This window comes from Artibeus jamaicensis, unplaced genomic scaffold (genome assembly GCF_021234435.1).
Source record: "Artibeus jamaicensis isolate MK-2021 breed Jamaican fruit bat unplaced genomic scaffold, CSHL_Jam_final scaffold_474, whole genome shotgun sequence".
Taxonomy (NCBI): domain Eukaryota; kingdom Metazoa; phylum Chordata; class Mammalia; order Chiroptera; family Phyllostomidae; genus Artibeus; species Artibeus jamaicensis.
In genome coordinates this window covers 40,357,604-40,374,887 of record NW_026522046.1, presented here as the reverse complement: position 1 = coordinate 40,374,887, position 17,284 = coordinate 40,357,604, and the positions used below count along the sequence as shown (strand labels likewise).

The window sequence follows — 17,284 nt, the reverse complement described above, 5'->3', positions numbered from 1 at the left end:
TCTGTATCGTTTATTATGAAGCTGGCCTTGAACTTGATGTGGAGGAATAGACAAGTTGCAGCAGCACACACATGAGGTAGCCAGCAGGGGTGGGGTGGTGCCCCAGTGATCACCAGTACAGGACACCGTGGTTTCCGAACAGCTACAGTGTTGGGAGTGGACATTAGACTCAACTGTCCGCGGGTGGCCGGGAGCTGCGCCTGTGTGTCCGCGGGCTGCTCCTGGGGGTGGGAGGCACAGCCCCTCAGACGGGCGCCCAGGCCACTCCGTGTGAGGACAGCCCCTCCGCGGGAGGCCCCTGCACGTGGGGGCCCCACCTCCATAAGCCAGCCCAGTACTAATTATCATTTTTGACCATGATCTTGAGTTCTAGCTTCCACTGTTACTTCTTGAATGGTTGTACTTGTTCTTTATCTTCACACAGGTCCCCTCCCACTTACTGCGCTCCAGGATCACCAAACCCAACATGTACCATGAGTCCAAGCTGGTGGCAAAGGAGTACCAGGCGGCCAAGGCCTGCCTGTTCCGGGCGTTCGTCAAGGCGGGGCTGGGCGCCTGGGTGGAGAAGCCCACGGAGCAGGACCAGTTCTCCCTCACGCCCTGACCGCCGGCGGGGACCTGGGGGTGCCTGGTGTCGGCCCCGTCCCCACAACCTCCCGTCTGCAGCGGGGGTGGGCATGCAGCCGGGGCGGGTGGGGTGGCCGGGCCGGAGCTGCCCTCCGGCACCTCCGCGGCACCCTGTCCTCGTCCAGTTGCTGGTGACGGCGTTCAGTCTCAGTTTACGATAGAAATCGAGTTCTACCGAGTAGGGCTTCCTGAAGCTTAGGAAATAGCAACTACTTTGTGTGAAATTCTTGAATAAATAATTTATTCAGAGCTAGGAACGTGATTTATAAAATAAGAAGTAATTATGTCAGGTCACCCTTATGCCACATTATTTTAATTGCAAAAAACCATTTATATATATTTTCCTGCATATGTATATATGCAGGAGAAGAGAAAGCCGAGGTAGGACGTAGTAACCTAAAGAAAGTCCCCATGCCCACACTTCCCAACACTGCCCCCTGCAGGCAGGTCCTTGGCAGCTGCGGAGATGGCCCCACGGTGTCCGGCCAGGTCCCTGTAGCCTCCATTCTTCCAGAAGCTTCTGTGTCCCTCGAAGAATCACATCACAGACAACTTTTCTTGGTTAGTTCTAAATAACCAGACATAAGTGTGGCATTCCTTTGGGTTCTGAAGCAGTGTTTAACCTCGGGCCTAGCGGCCGTGCATCAGGCCACCGCACGACAGTCAGCCTGACCCCCGCTCCTCCCCTGGGGCCCGACGGACCTGAGTGACCGCCTGAGGTCTTCATGGGACTGAATGAGAATGAAGTCACAGATGTTCATTTTGGCAAACACCCCTTAAGACATATTTCTAAATTATTCTTTCCAGCTTTATCAAAGACATGTTTGAAAAAATAAGTATTCAGGCTGAAAGCTGGCAACACAGCAGGCTGTGAGTGTAGTCATGGCAGGGAGGGGGTGCTGCTGCATCTGGGGGGACCCAGGGGCACACAGGACGGCCCAGGGCAGCTGAGCAAGGGGGTCAGGCAGGTCGAGGCCTGGGCTCCGCCCGATCTGTGCCTGGAGACCCGGACCAGCTACCTGTCGCTGCCACTCAGGGCCAGCAGAGCGGGTGGAGGGCACGCTCCAGCCCTGCCTGATTTATGGTTGTGCAGGGCACCACTGTGCCCTGGGCAGGCACGGGCACACCCCACCCTGCAGCGAAGTCGCCTGCGTGGCATCAAGGTGTGCACCTGGTATCCCGTGTCCTTGCAGGCCCGGGACGTGAGGAGCAGGAGCAGAGCTTGGAGCCTGCGGTGGTCACATCTCAGGGCGTGCGTCCTGGGGGCAGGTTGCTCAGGCCTGGGACCTACCAGGTGCCGGGACGGGCACCGCCCGCACCGGCCTCCCTGCTGGTGCGGGGCCGTTGCTCATCCTGAGCCGGTCAGAGGGCAGGCTCAGGCCCCCATACCCGTGGACGACGGTCTGGGTGCCACGCACTGGGGTCCACTCCAGTGCATCACAGGAAGGGCGTCTGGGGGTGCCGGCCCCTCCCAGAGCAGGCTTCCTGTGCCCAAAAGAACATCATGAGAGGCCCTGCGTTTTTATTCTTCTCTCTAAAAATGGTATTTTTTCTAATGGGGATTGGGAGATGGACTTAGTTTTTAAAAAAGATACGGATTTTGGTGACAAAGCCCAGTGGAAATACACTTGGTAGACATGTACTGTCCGGGTGTCTGGCCTTCCCTTCCATGAGGGATGGTTGAAGTTAGCGTGAGTCTCTCTCCAGCCCCAGGTGAGCGGATGCCCTACTGTGTGTGGTCCCCATGGCCCCTGAGCTGTGCACCTTTCCTGGGCCAAGTGTGAGACCGGCCAGGGCAGGCCTGATGCAGGGCTGTGCTCTGAAAGCACCCAGGTCTGACCCGTGGCTGCCGGGAGGAAGGTGGGAGGTCAGGGCAGGGGCTGGCCAGGAGGCCTGCACAGGACGCCCTGCCTCTAGGCAGGGCGGCCGGAGCACTCATCCAAGAGCAGGACAGGGAGGGCTCATCAACTGCTGCAGGAGACAAAGCAGGAGACCCAGCACTTTACACCGCCCGTCCCTCCTGAGCCCACCATGCATTAGACACGCAGCCCCGTGTCCTCGGGCGTTAGTCGACATCTGATGTCCTCCACCCGGGCCACAGAGACGTCACAGAAAAGTTGGGACAACCAGGGACTTGGCTTTTTGAGCAAAATGTTAAGTGTGAGGACCCTTGACGAGTGAGGGTCAGGAGGGGTTCCACTGTCTTGTGTCAGCCACCCCTGGAGTGTCCGCTCCTTGGGAGTGCCGGTCACTGTCCACTCCGGGCCACCAGGCAGCTGTCCTGCTGGCGGGAAAGTGGAGTGAAGAGAAGGCTCAGCTGGGGTGGTACGTTTGGAACGTGAGCCAGGCTCTCCCAGGTCGGGCCAAGGTCGGGGGACATCCTAGCCACTCAGCTCAGCCCTACCCCCTGCTCGGGGTCAGCTTTCACCTCCTCTCAGGCAAGGACACCAAAGAACTGCAGTTTTGATTCTGGGTCTTCATTCAACATTTCATCATCTTTTCCTACTTTGGAGATTTTTATTGTGATCAAAACAGTTATTGTAAAATGTCCAAGCCAACATCTCACAGGGCGATTTCCTGGAATTTATTTTATTCAGATGCTGTCACTGCTCCGCAGGCTGTAGAACCACTTTGTAAAGACAGTGCTTACTGTGCAGGGCTCCAGGCAGGCTCTCCGCGGGGCCGGTCTGAGCGCAGGGCCGGGGACTGCTGTGGGGAGGCGGCGAGCTCCTTTCCTCGTGAGAACCAAAACCAAAATACAACACAGGTGCATCTTCTCATTTCTAGAATATTCACACCAACATATAAGGTCTGCCCCAGGCATAACATTTGATCCAGCAAGAGAGAGAAAGTTAGCTGGCTTTTCCATCTGTACATTCCGTGAAATCTCTCAAAAGATTTCTTTTCACCACCCCAACTGTATAATGGGGAAGGGCAGAGTCCTTGTGACTGTGGGTGTCCAGTTTTGTGTGTCCTTGTCCCAGGCATGTCCGGTGGCCCCTCTCCATGGCCCGAGGCCAGCCTACAGCACACGGTATGTCCGCACAATGGGAGGGTGGGGAGGGGTCAGGGCCTGACCTGACTGTGACTTGGCGTCCTGTTCTGGCAAGGTGGGCTGCACTTCTCTGCTCACTGTTTGGGCTCCAGCGCGGGCTGATGGGACAGGAGGGACTGAGGGCGTCCTTCTGGACGTGACTGTGAACGGCACGATCCGTGGAATGTTGGTGGGGTGAGCCCTGAAAGCCGTTGGCTTCTCCAGACTTGAAGCTGTATGCTTTTAACCTGACTTCAGGATTCGGACTCTCTTTGTGAATGTCATTCAGCCAGGAAACCGTCGCTAAGACACACTCCCCAGTGTCCTCGTATGTATATTGATGTATATACCACACGTCACCACCCGCATGAGCTCCTCACGCACCGAGACCAGTGGGACCGAGCATGAGACGCTGTCACGTAGACAAAGGATTTGCAGTGTCCTCAATAAAACAAGGCGTTTCACTACCATGGTGTTGCTGAGTTTCTCTCCCTCCTGGTTCCTGCTCTTCTTGGTCCACTGACAGGCCAGGCCCAGGGTCAGTCACCATCTGGTCCAGTCATCTGTGCCGTACCCACACGTCCCCATCTGGGGACAGGCTTTCTGGGTCCCCTCCCCTCTCAGATTCTTGGCTTTTCCACCATTTTCCTGAGCATGTTAGCAGCTCCCAGATACAAGGCGTGCAGAGAACAGTGAGGGCTGCCCCTGCTGGGTCCCTTCCACAAAGGGGTGATGACATATGCCAGTTACCTGTAGGACACGTGAGGACCACGTGGAGGGGTGGGGGGCACAGGAAAAACGTAGACACCAACAGTAGGCCGTGAACCAGGTAGACTGGGCGTTCGGGCCCAGGGAGGGCCCGGTAGACGGGGCGTTCGGGCCCAGGGAAGAAACGCAGGTACCAAGTGACAAGCTAAAACTGTGCTGTTTAGGACCGACTCACAGCACACCAGGGGAGCCCGGCCACAGGGCGGAGTTTGTGAGGATCCTGTGGCCTCACAGACACACCAGGCAGGTGTGCCTGCCCAGGGCGGGGGGCGGCGGGGGCTGAGTCTGGGCACAGTGCCTGGAAGGTGGGATTTGGAGTGATTTTTGGCTTATTTCTCTCTTTTACTTATGTATTTGTCAATGTATCCACAACTAAATGAAAGGCAGACGTGAAAATGTTATGGAAAGTCCAAAGCCCCATTTAAATAAAAAGCAGCCCCGTCACAGGCAAAATTTTCTCTGTTGTGTCAGTTTTGAATCTGTTCTTTCTTACACAGTAAGAGCAACAGAAAAATGAAAACACATTGCCTTAAAAGAACAAATTAGGCGTCAGAGAAGAGTCGGCGCCATCCGATGAGTTTAGTGCAGGTTCTGTGGTGTCTTCGGTGGCGCCCAGACTCCGGTCTGGTCACAGCTGTCCACGTCTGCCCTGCGGCGGGTCTCCGAGCCCGACAAAGACCCCACCCTGGAGGAGCCCCAGTTCTCCTGGGGAATGACCGACCGATGGGCAGGGGAACCTCGGGAGAGAAGGAACGGCTTCTCTGGGGAGGTTTGGAGGCTGAAAGAGCAATTATGTGATCAGTCATTAAATTATTTAATAATTGTTAACTAAAAATGTAACATTAAACACTGAATTTTAGTTAATAATATCAGCCCTGGCTAGTGTGGCTCAGCGGGTTGAGCATCGTCCTGTAAACTGAAAGCTTGTGGCTGTGATTCACCCTGGTCAGGGCACAGGCCTAGGTTGCAGGTTTGGTCCCCTGTCAGGGTGCGTGCGGAGGTTGGAGGAGGCAGCCAATTGATGTTTCTCTCTCACATCGATGTTTTTCTCCCTCTCTCTCCCTCCCCCTCTCTCTAAAAATCAATCAGCATGTCCTCGGGTGAGGATTTGTAAAAATATCAGTAAAGGCAGAGGGAGCTGGTGGGGGGGGTCTGTCCAGCAGCAGTGTGGGGCACTGAGGCTGAAGTTCCAAAAATTTGGGAGCAGTAGCCAGGCACAGTCCTTGTTTAAAATCACATTACATAAACTCACAATTACATTAACAAACATAATGCGTGAATGCTCAGAACTCATCACTTCTACTCATCCTGCTGCACTTTCCTGCCATCCGTGTCCTCATTGTGTGAGGCCACCCAGTGCTGGGTACCCTCTCCGGGCCTGCAGCACCCTCTCCACGACACCCGGGAAGCAGTCCCAGCACCCCACAGATCCCTGTTTGGGCCTGATCTGTTGCTGTGATGTCTCTACCTAAGAAGGTGATGCAAAAACAGATTACATTGAAAATGCCCTGATGACATCGTGAATGGCACAAAAACTTGATGACGTTCTTACATCAGAAAACTACCACCCAGGGGAGGAAGAGAGCCCCCCGTGGGCCCAGCACAGCTCCAACACGCGTCCTGTGGCTTCGCCGGCACCTGAGGCAGGTGACGCGTGCCCCGACGCTGCTGTGAGGGCACACTGGTCTCCGCCCTGCACTGGCCACGGACACCAGCATCCCACAGAACCACGGAGCCACTCAGGGACCCAGTGGCTCTGTGGGATTGACGATAGTATGTCTTACATGTTATTATTATCTATGAAGTGCGTGCTGCATCTTCATATCCATAACATTGACAACCTCACGTGCTCAGATATGTGCACATGGGGGATGGGGACCTGGGGTTGAGCAGGTACCAGCACCCACTGGGCGCAGGTGTCCTCCCAAGCAAAATCAGGGCCTTGCCGAGGCCCTGTGGGGGTGCAGGGCCGAGTCTAGGGGTCAGTCAGCCTCTGGCAGTTGCTTCCCCTACCTGATCCCACCCCCCAGGACTGCGAACTCTTCTCCTCCTGCAGCGGCAGAGGGTGACATGGGACCTGAGGGACGAGGAGTGACTGTGAGCCCCCACCCCAGGCTCCCTGGGCACTGAGGTCTCGCCTTCCTCCTGCACACCACCTGAGCCAATAGCCAAAACCCCAGGGAGATGTCCTCATAAGAAGAAACCAGACATACAGGTCCTGTGGTCACGGCCATGCTGGTCTCCGGAGTTTTTCCGGATCCCACCTTGAGGGAGTAGCTCTGGTTTTCTCTGGGGGTTTCAAGCAGTACAGGCAACAGGGGAGTGGACGCTCAGGCAGCAGGTGACCCAGTGAGACAGGGTCCGAGGAGGAGGGCTCGGGAGGCTCCGGGGTTGGGTGTGTGGTGTGGGGGTGGGGTGAGCAGAGAAAGGGGCTGGAAGACCCACAGGGCATGTGGGGTGCAAGGGCATTGGGCTTGGGGAGGGGAGGAGGCGTGGACTCTTGCTGGTAACGGGGGACATGCATCTTGTGGGGTGTGGGGCCAGGGTACATGGGGACGCTGGAGCCCATGGCAGCCCTGAGCCTCCTCCTGGTGCCCCGGGGCCTTTGCTCAGGTTCTGTCTGCAGGGAGGTCGGTCACCTCACACCTGTGTGGCCAGTGTGGGCTGTCCACCAAACCCAACGGTTCCAGGATTTCTGTCCCCAGGCTCATCAGGCATGCGGGGCACCAACAGGCCTCGTCTTCTCTTTGCCTTGGTTTCTTCACTTTCACTATCATACATGTAGATATAAATTTATTTCCCTTTTAATGTATTGAGCTTACTGGATCTTCCAGGCATCTTTAAACTGTCTGAAAAATTCTCAGCCATTGTCTCTTAAAATATTGACTCTTCTCTATTCCATCACTCCCTTCAAAAATATTATTATACACACGGCTGATTCTCTATTTTCATCCTCCGTGGTTTATCACCTTTTACGATTCCCATCTCTTTGTTTCTCCGGATGGAGATCTGGTGTAATTTCCTTGGATATGTTTTCCAGTTCACTGTTTCTCTCTTCAGCCACATCTAATCTGTTTTTTAGCGATTGGATTTTATAGTGGCTGGTTTCCTTTGTTCTTACAACTTTTGAACATCAAGGTGTGTTTGCTTTGGATGTATATTTGGTTGAAATTCTTTGAGTTTCTGACTTGATTTTTTTTCCCAAAAAATATTTGCATTTGCTGCTGTCATGTGGGAGACACCACCAGTATGGGACCACTTTTGTAAACAATCAGCTTGAAATTGGGACCACACAGTTAGCGGGAGTTTAAATCAGCAACGTCAATGAGTTTCTTCAGTTTATGAATTCTCAGGGGAGTTTGTGTTTTCCTTCCCCAATGTCAGGGCAGAGGCAGGAACATTTCTTGTGCGTCTGTCAACTTTTGTGTGCGGGTTTCTGCTCATCATGTGAGGTCTCAGCTCTATGACGCATCCTTGCCTGCCTCTCCCACCTTGGGAGGACCGGGGCCTCATCTCCTCTCCCCAAGGCTGCGTGTTGTCAAGTCACTCAGGGTCCGCAGGGCGCTGGAGAACCGCCCCCATCTGAAAGCTGGCTTTGACCTCGTTGCCTCCTGGGAGTTCTGATTTTCCCCTCTTCAGTGTTTTACAACTTTTTTGTTTTCATGAAAGTTTGGGGATATATTTTGTAAGTGTTCTTTTAATTCAGCTACCCAATTATTTTCTTCAGAAGAGTCGTTCAGGGCGCCCAGTCTGCCATCCGTAAGGAACGGAAGTCCCATGGCTGTTCCACTTCCCCTGTCCCCGTGGTGCAGACCTGTTGCAGCCAGGGTTCCCCAGGAAACAGAGGCTGAGGCAGGGACAAGAGAGAGTGGGGGGTGGCGAAGTGACACAGGGAGAGAAGTGATCGGCGCCAAGGGAGCCGGGCCCGCTGAGCCCGCCGCCGCTGCTTCGGGAGGAGCTGGAATCACCCCGTTTGGCAGCTGCAACTCTGGGCACATAAGACTTCTCAGGACGGGCTGCTCGGAGGAAGCAATGCTGGGGGAGCCGGAGGGAGGGAGGGGAGGGGACTCGTGTCTGCCTGGCCCCTCTGGTGCCCACCTCCCACTGACCAACGTTTGCCCCAGGAAATCAGCTGCCCTGGGCTGCATCCCTGGGCTCATCACAGCCACGGTGGGTTCCCCGTCCGTGCTACAGAGTGGCGTCTTCCCAGCTGCGGCAGGAGGGGCCTGCGCTGGTCGGCCTGGCAACCACAGTGTCTGAAGAGGGGCAGGAGGAGCGGAGGTGCAGGGGATTTGTGGGGACACCCACCTGCACACTGGCCCCTGTGCACTGCAAGGGTACAGCTGCTGGGCTGGGGCGTTGACGCCGTCACAGGTCATTAATTTCTGGGTGATCTCAAACCTCACGTTTTTGGAAGCAGCGCACACTATGTTCCCAACCCCCGTGCCTCTACTTCCCTCAAAATCTCCCACCCAGTCTCCCCAGCCCTGGCCCTGACACCCCAGGATCAAGTCACGTAAAGCTCCGGGTGGAGGTCATGGGGCAGAGAAGGGGTCATAGGCTCTGTCCCTTCGATAGTGGGGGGCTGTGAGCCCCCAGCTACAGCCTGTGCCCGATGGTGGTCAGAGGGAGCAGTGGGCAGCTGGCTTTGGTGGCAGGCGTAGGCCTGTCCCCAGCAGGTTTTCAGACCTTCCCTGACCCTGGCTCTTCTGGAGCCCAGCTCAGGCCTCCACAGAGGCACTCGGCGGTGTCCACGGGTGCGCCCTCCCCACACCCCATCCACCTCCATCCCTGCCCGCGAAAGGCCACAGGAACCCTCTTCTTCACGACCCATCACCAATGCTCTGAAACACCGGACAGTTGATAGCAGGAGAAAAGGCACCCGCACACTGCATTCATAAATCTGTCCCTCGAAGAAGTCATACTGGGCCACGGAACCAGCGTCCGGTGGATGTGAACCTGGGCAGTGTGGTCAGGTGACCACCCCTCCCCTGGGAGGACCTTGTCCAGGTGAAGCAGCGTGACCTTCAGGTGTGTGTGCTGAAGCTGGAGAGCAGGAGGGACAAATGGAGACCCTGGAACTGGACTAAACCAGGCTCCTCCTCCGGCCCCGTGTGCACCCGCTGATCCTCCATGCAGGGACATTTCGAGGCGACAAGCCAACAGGGTGTGGCGGGCCTCCTCGGTCCCGTCTGGCCGACAAGCAGGAACTTTTGGGAAGCTAACCAACAGAGCAAATTCCTGGCAGTGCTCAGTGGACCTCGGGGTGGATGAGTGCGGGGGAATCTGTTATTTAAGGGACTTGGGATGTGCCGTGGGCTCTAATGGTGGGGGTAATGGGGCGGCCAGGATGGCTGCAGCCCCGCTTATTTCTCTCTGGAGCCAGAGTTAATTGTGTGACGCTGCAGGTGGCAGAGTTTCTGCCTTCCTGCTTGTTTTTCAGGCCGACGCTGCGAGTTTGCCTTTCTCGAGTCCTCTCCGGCTCTGCGTGGGCAGGAGCTGGTCCCGGAGGCCACTGGGCTCTTGGGCCACACAGGCCTCTGTGGGTGAGCCCCAAGGGGCCGTGAGGGCAGAGTCAGTGCCCTGGAGAGTCATCGCCCCTCTCACTGCGTGAGGCTTCTTAGTGCTGAGAATTATCTCACAGAAGCATCACTGCAAGTGACGATGGAATCGTGGGAGAGCCTGAGTTTTTAAAAATAAGAAACCAGAAATATTGAAGAACAAGCTAAAAGTCAGCTCCTTTTCACAAGCCACCCACGTGCTCCGCACACCGACTCACGTTATAAAGGTGGTTTATCTGATTCTGACATGTTCCTTTTCCCTTCATTTCAACCCAAACACCCGCCTCTGTGCCCCGTGATTCCACTGCACCTCCACGGTGCCTGCTGTCTGGGTGGTGAGGGCAGTGCCACGGTCCCCCCGACACGTCCCCACTCTCCCGCCCTCAGTCGGACCCTCCTTTTTATGCCAATAATGCTCATGGTCACGTTCGTGGCTTCTCTTCGGGCGAGGTGTTCTCCCGAGCTCAGTCCCTGCCTGCAGGACTGCTGGGTCACCTCTTCAGGACTTGGGTGGCTCGATAGCAAAACTGACAACAACGATTCTAAGTACCGTTTGCCAAGGGGCTGTATTTGAGTTGGTTTGGAAAGAATCAGGACTTTCAGGCCGCGCAGACGTTCACAAACACTCCCCGAGCTCGGGCAGATGAGGGATCTCACAAGAGGAAGAAGCAGATGTGTGCCCTTTTGCACCCTTTTGTGAAGACTGCGCTCTTTTGGCATCTTCACAATTATCTTCTGTCTTTATTCTGTATAAGGTTCACCACCTCCTGCAGTGAGATCTGCTTACGGTTTTCCTTTGCCTGGAAAAATCTATACTGTGCTCTGATCCTTGAGAGAGTTCCTTTAGTGACAGAAGTCCAGGCCAACAGTCACTGGCTTCACGTTTGTCCAGATCACTCCCATGTGCAGCCTCCACAGTGGCAAAGGTGCCAGCTCGCGTCCCGTGGTTCTGTGGATCATCAGGGAAGTCACCCCGACTCTCGGGGACTTGTAGGGCCTCCTCTGTCTTTGTGTTCCGGCAGTTTCCCAGTCACTCTCCAGGGTCTCTTGTGATTTCGGCTGCAGGGGTTCACTGGGCCTTTGGAACCCTGGGATTGACGTCTGGGAAACCCCCATTGCTCACACCTCCCCCCGGCCTCTCCCCGGGGGCCCCCCGTGAGAGAGTCCCCACATTCTCCCCACGTCCCTTCACGTTCCCTCCATCTTCTCTCTGGCCTCCTGTGCTCCCTGCCGGGGGCGACCGTCTCACTTAGCACTCAGTTCACCCGTGGGTTTGGGGGTGTGTTGAATCTGCTATCCGAGCACTGCATTTCCAATTTCAACCGTTTTTTCATTTCTAGACGTTATATTTCGTTTTTGATGGTGTCTTGGTCCTTTGTCATACTTCAACACCCTCTTTCATTTCTGTAAAGATGCCATTCGGTCACCTTCCATCCTGTCCCCATTATCTGGGCATCTGCAGGGTGTGGCTCTGCCTGGGGTGTCTCCGCTGACTCTCGCACAAGGGCACCGGCCCTCGCCTGCCTGTGGGTTCCGTGCTGGGGATTCGGGCTCGCTGGGCGGGAATTCTGGAGGATTGAGGGTGGGTGGGCCCCTCCAGAGGGTCTGCGTGTGCTTTCGGCAGGACCTGAGGTGCAGCTGGGAATAGAGTGTGTATTTGTGTGTGTGTTTGTGTGGGTGCGCACACGCGTGTACTTCGAACCCTAAACCCTCATGGGGACGGCTTGGAATTAGAGATTCGGCAGGACGGGGTGGGGCGGAGCTTCTTCTCTTCTTTGCCCCTTGACCCAGGGCAAGGCTCACAGAACTCATACCCCTTCCCGGTGACCTCGCTCCCCACCAGCACCTTGTCCTGGGAGAGCCCAGGGCTGGGTCTTCAGGGTCGGAGCTGCGTCCGGCGTGACTCCTGCGTGACTCATACTTCTCTGTCATCTCTGGCCTCTGGGCTCCCCGTAACCTCTCCCAGGCTCAGCCTGTGTCCAAGAGTCCCCAAACTATTTACTGGGTATCTTCAGGTTTTAGCCACTGTCTCAGACAGCTCCCTCCTCTTGCCCTTCCCAGGCCAGCCCCCTGAGCTCACAGAGGACCAGGAATGGCTTCGCCATCTTCCCAGGTCCACCCTCCTCTCCCTGGGCACGGCCATGTCCCCAGCAAACAGCTGCCTCCTCCCTGGGTGTCTTTCCCACTCCGCACTCATCCTGGCAGCAAAATATCACTTGTTCCACAAACCACAGTCTCCAGAGGCTCCTGAGTCCTCCTGTGACTTAGTGCCATGTAGCTGACACTGCATCACTCTTGTCCTTATTCGTTGGTCCTCAGGAAGCTGAGGGCCCTGGAGGGTAGTGGGAGGGGCACTCGAGCCCAGACCCCTGGTCCAACCTGTGCCAGACACCATGGGACTTGATGAGGGGTCATTGTGCCTGCTTGTCATTGGGGGTACTTGCTCTACCAACTGCTAGCCACAGGGGCTCATTGCTGCTTCCCAAAGGTGGGGTGACAGGGTCAGGGGCCCTCTCCTGCTCACTCAGGAGAACGGGTGGATGATACCATGTTTGCATATTTGCCCGCTGTGCACAGAGCTGAGGCTGCCCAGGCCCAGTCATGAGGGACACGAAGCCGACCTGGTTTGTCCTAAAAAGGCCTCTTAATAGAAATGAGAGATTTAATTTGTCACGGGCCATTTCTTGCAGCATCAACCTTCATTAGTCAGCTAATGTGGCCACGAGGAGCCATGGGACGGCCTGGGGAACAGATGGCACCAGGAGCCAGCAGCATGGTGTGACTTCACAGCCACTCACCCCCCGGGACGCGGAAACCCGGTTACTGAGTCCGCAGAACGTCTGCTGACTTCGGGGGGCTGCTGTGCAGGCCCTCCCTGGGGACCCCTGGCCCTCCTCCTTCTGGCAGTGGTCCCTCCTCTGCTCCCACCCGTGGTTTCTCTCACGTGTCTCCACATGTGGCCCAAACTCTGCTCCGTGAGAGTGGCCTCTGGGTCACCCTCAGGCTCCATGGCTGGGGCTCCCCCTGCCCCACCAGGACAGGGGACAGGGCACAGAATGAGCAAACCAGGCAGCACCAGGCTGGTCAGGCTCAGGGCCAGTTCTGACCGTGCGGCAGTGAGGGGCTCCTGGGGGCTCCCTGATGCCCACTGGGGTGGGGGCCCCAAGAACGCTCTGGGCTCCAGGGTGGGCCACGTGGCGAGGCCTGCAGGTCTGCCAGCTGTCACTCCTGCAGGGAAGGGCTTGTTTGTCTCCAGGTCAAGCCCAGTGAACTTGAGCCTTATGTGCAGTGGGGGCAGAGACAGAATATGGTCACCTGGCTCAGGACGTAGGTCCCAGGTCATGCTGGGTGGCCAGCAGCGGCTCTGGGTTTATATCCACAGCCTCCCACGCACCCCTCAACCTGAGCGCCGGAGAAGAGGCTGGAGGCCAGCTGCCGCTGCGCCCCTTGGGTCCGGACCCCCGAAGTGCCCTGGGGCACAGCCGCCTAAGATGCCCTCATTTCCCCACATTTTGTCATTGTTCTCGTCCAGCAAGTGAACACAGTGTGTTAAGTGTCTACTGCTGCACACCCCAAAATTTAGGGATCAAGCCAGCGTCTGTGGGCCAGGACCTGGGCATCAGGACCCGCCTTCGGAGTGTCTGCTGGGCCAGGGCAACTCAGGTCCCCGGGCAGGATCTGGTCCAGTGACTCAGTGGAGGTTGCTGGGTTTCAAGTCCTCCCAGCGGTTGGACTGGGGACTCAGCTCCTTGTGAGCAGGTGACGAGCCTGTGCTCCTCCCCAGCTGGGCCTCTCCACAGGGCAGCTAAGGGCAGGGCAGCGGGCCAGGCACAGCAGGGGAGCGAGGGGGAGAACGTGGGAGGGAAAAAGGGAAAGACAGGGGGACAGAGAGGCACAGGGAGGTCAGGGTCTGCCGGACCCGGTGTGGCAGAAACGCCAGCCACTCTCACGAGGCCCTGTCGTCAGCAGGAGGCCCGGCCCGGCCCACTCGCAGAAGCAGGGGACCAGGAAGTGTGGAGGCGGCACAAGGGACCACCAGGCCATGCAGAAGTAGCCATGACAAGGGGATGCCGCCCTCCTAAGGGCTCCACCATGAAACGCAGTGGGGGAGGGGACAGTTCTGTGAAACCTCCTCGGTGCTCAGCCAGGCAGGCCACAGAGTGGTCACAGGTCATCTGAGGTGCTGGCTCACACACGTCAGTGACCTGGCCGGAGACCCAAAGCCCACACCTCTCCCACCAAACCCCCATGGGGTGTGGCACAGACCTCTCCCGCCCCTCCTTCCCCCTTAGAAGTGCCACCCGAGCCACAAACACACCAGGAGAGCTGATATTTTCTCTTCTTTGGGGGCTTAAAGCGCCCAAAGTCATATCACCAAAGATAAAACTAATCTTTTAAAAAATATATTTTATTGATTATGCTATTACAGTTGTCCTATTCCCCCCCCTTTATACACCCCCCCCCCCGCCCTTAGTTCATGTTCATGGGTTGTACGTATAAGTCCTTGGGCTTCTATAATTCCTATACTATTCTTATCCTCCCCCTATTTTGTACCTACCATTTATGCTTCTTATTCCTTGTACCTTTTCCCCCATTCTCCCCCCTCCACCTCCCCCCCTGAACACCCTCCATGTGATCTCCATTTCTGCGAATCTGTTCCTTTTCTAGTTGTTTGCTTATTTCATTTTTTTAGGTTTGGTTGTTGATAGTTGTGAGTTTGTCATTTTACTGCTTCTATTTTTTATCTTCTTTTTCTTAGATAAGTCCCTTTAACATTTCATATAATGAGGGCTTGATGATGATGAACTCCTTTAACTTGACCTTATCTGGGAAGCACTTATCTGCCCTTCTATTATAAATGAAAGCTTTACTGGATAGAGTAATCTTGGATATAGGTCTTTGCCTTCATGACTTCAAATACTTCTTTCTGGTCCCTTCCTGCCTGCAAAGTTTCTTTTGAGAAATCAGCTGATAGTCTTACAGGCACTCCTTTGTAGGTAACTGTCTCCTTTTCTCTTGCTGCTTCTAAGATTCTCTCCTTATCTTTAATCTTGGCTAATGTAATTATGCTGTGCCTGGGTGTGTTCCTCCTTGAGTCCAGCTTCTATGGGACTCTCTGAGCTCCCTGGACTTCCTGAAAGTCTATTTCCTTTGCCAGATTGAGGAAGTTCTCCTTCATTGTTTGTTCAAATAAGTTTTCAATTTCTTGGTCTTTCTCTTCTCTTTCTGGTACCCCTATGATTCGGATGTTGGAACCTTTAAAGATGTCTTGGAGGTTCCTAAGCCTCTCCTCATTTTTTTTAAAATCTTGTTTCTTCATTCTGTTCTGGTTGAACGTTTCTTCCTTCTGCTCCACACTGTTAGTTCAAGCCCCAGTTCCCTTCCCAACACTTTTGGTTCCTTGTACATTTTCCTTTATTTCACCTAGCATAGCCTTCATATTTTCCTCTAATTTGTGGCCAAATTCAACAAATTCTGTGAGCATCCTGATTACCAGTGTTTTGAACTGTGCATCTGATAGGTTGGCTATTCCTTCCTCACTTAGTTGTATTTTTTCTGGAGCTTTGATCTGTTCCTTCATTTGATCCATATTTTTTTGTCTTGGCGCACCAGTTACGTAGTAAGGGGCGGAGCCTTAGGTTTCACCAGGGTGGGGCAACCCACAGGGCTGCATTGTGTCGCTGTATGTGGAGGAGGGGTCTAAGAGGGAACAGTGCCACTTGTTGAGCTCTCTGCTGGAGTTCAGTCACTTCCCCCACTGCCCACAAGCAAACTGGGCCCTTCTGGTGCTGACGCCCAGGTGGGTAGGTTTGTGTACATTCTAGGACCCTGTGGGTCTCTCCAACAAATGCTCCTATGAGGCTGCGATTTTCTCCCACAACCACGAACCCCACAGGTTTATTTAGTCAGAGGCTTTAAGGCTTTATTTCCTCGTGCTGGAGCCCTGGGTTGTGCCGTCTGTCTCGCTCCCCAGTTGTTCCTCCTGGTTTATCTGCATGCAAATGTAAGACCACGAGGTCCACAAGCCGCCACCTTCCCTCGAATCCTCTCCACCCGGCTGCTCATTTCCACCCCTCCTACCAGTCTGGGTGAGTGTTTCTTCTTTAACTCCTTAATTGTAGGACTTCCATACAGTTTGATTTTCTGGCAGTTCTGGTTGTTTTTAAATTTGTTGTTGTCCTTGTTTTGGTTGTGCAAGGAGGCACAGTATATCTACCTACACCTCCATCTTGGCTGGAAGTCTCCAAAACTAATCTTAAATAATCTGTGATGTTAGTTTAGGGAGTTGCATGAAATTGAATGCAGCTTCAGGAGCCTCAGGCAAGAGCCTGTGGGTGGGGAGTGAAGGCCGAGCCCCACCCCACTCAGGCCCCACAGGACAGCGGCTTGTACCGAGGCAGCTTGTGCACTGCCCGAGGGGACCCAGAAAGGGGCTGGGGGGGTCCAGCTTCCCACTGTGTGGGGCTGAGTCCGTCAGCAGGAAGGCCTGTTCTGATGCATGAAAAGGCACTGTTTTTTTGTGTTACTTGCTCACTACTCATGTTGTAAGCACACTGTCAGACATCAGGAAAGGAAAGCAATGTCACCTGAGCAATGTCCCAGTCAGATTTTTCTTGCCCTTATTTACTCGCAGGTGTCTGCATTTTTCCTCTAATGCGCTCAGTCTGGGGACGTGGAGATCCGGGTTGGAACCTGCCCCAGCCCCGCTGCCTCCACCTGTGCCAGCTGCTGCGGGAACTGCAACTGCAGGTGCACCGGCCTCACACCTGCCTGCATGCTCTGACCTCAGGCGGCTCCCGTGGGCTCCAAAGCCACACCACGTGAGCTTGTTCACCCAGGCACACGGACTATTTATCTAATTTTAGTTCTCCGAGCCTCAGCTTTCCCAAATGAGAAAGCCCAGGAAATCACCTGCGTGCATGGGTAGGCGCAGGGAGAGGCAGCGGGTCCGCCGGTGCCGTGGGTTCCTGCTCCACCGACCCCGCAGGGTGGGTTCCAGGCGTGCGTTTCCAGGTGGAGGGGCGGTGTCTCTGCAGGCTCAGGGGCCGCCGGTTTTGTAACACGGCAGTCACCGAGCCAGCCCTCCCTTTCTGCTGGATATTCGTGGGCCAGGGCTCTCACGTTTCTCATAAGAGACTGTCAGATGCCAAGAAAGTGCTTGGGCCACAAAACTGTTTTCGACTGCTCCCAGCCTGACGTCGGGGTGGACCGCTCTGGCGCCTGGGTGAGTCCCACCATGACTGGTCTGGAAGGTAGGAGGAAATAGCGTCCTGAAGGGTTTCCACTCTGGTTA

The 17,284-nt window shown here is 55.3% G+C and overlaps 1 protein-coding gene across 10 annotated transcripts in view; it reads left to right on the top strand.

The window, feature by feature from the left end:
• Positions 1–4,128, top strand: part of ADARB1 (adenosine deaminase RNA specific B1) — a 98,559-nt gene extending 94,431 nt beyond the window's left edge. For 9 of the 10 annotated variants that reach the window (XM_037158175.2, XM_053657800.1, XM_037158174.2 and 6 more), the window contains one exon: positions 425–4,128. In XM_037158175.2, the coding sequence (XP_037014070.1) occupies positions 425–604 (180 nt within the window). In that variant the 3' untranslated portion in view covers positions 605–4,128. The remainder of the gene's footprint in view (positions 1–424) is intronic. The other variant, XM_037158179.2, reaches the window with a different exon arrangement.
• The last annotated feature ends 13,156 nt before the right edge of the window (positions 4,129–17,284 follow it).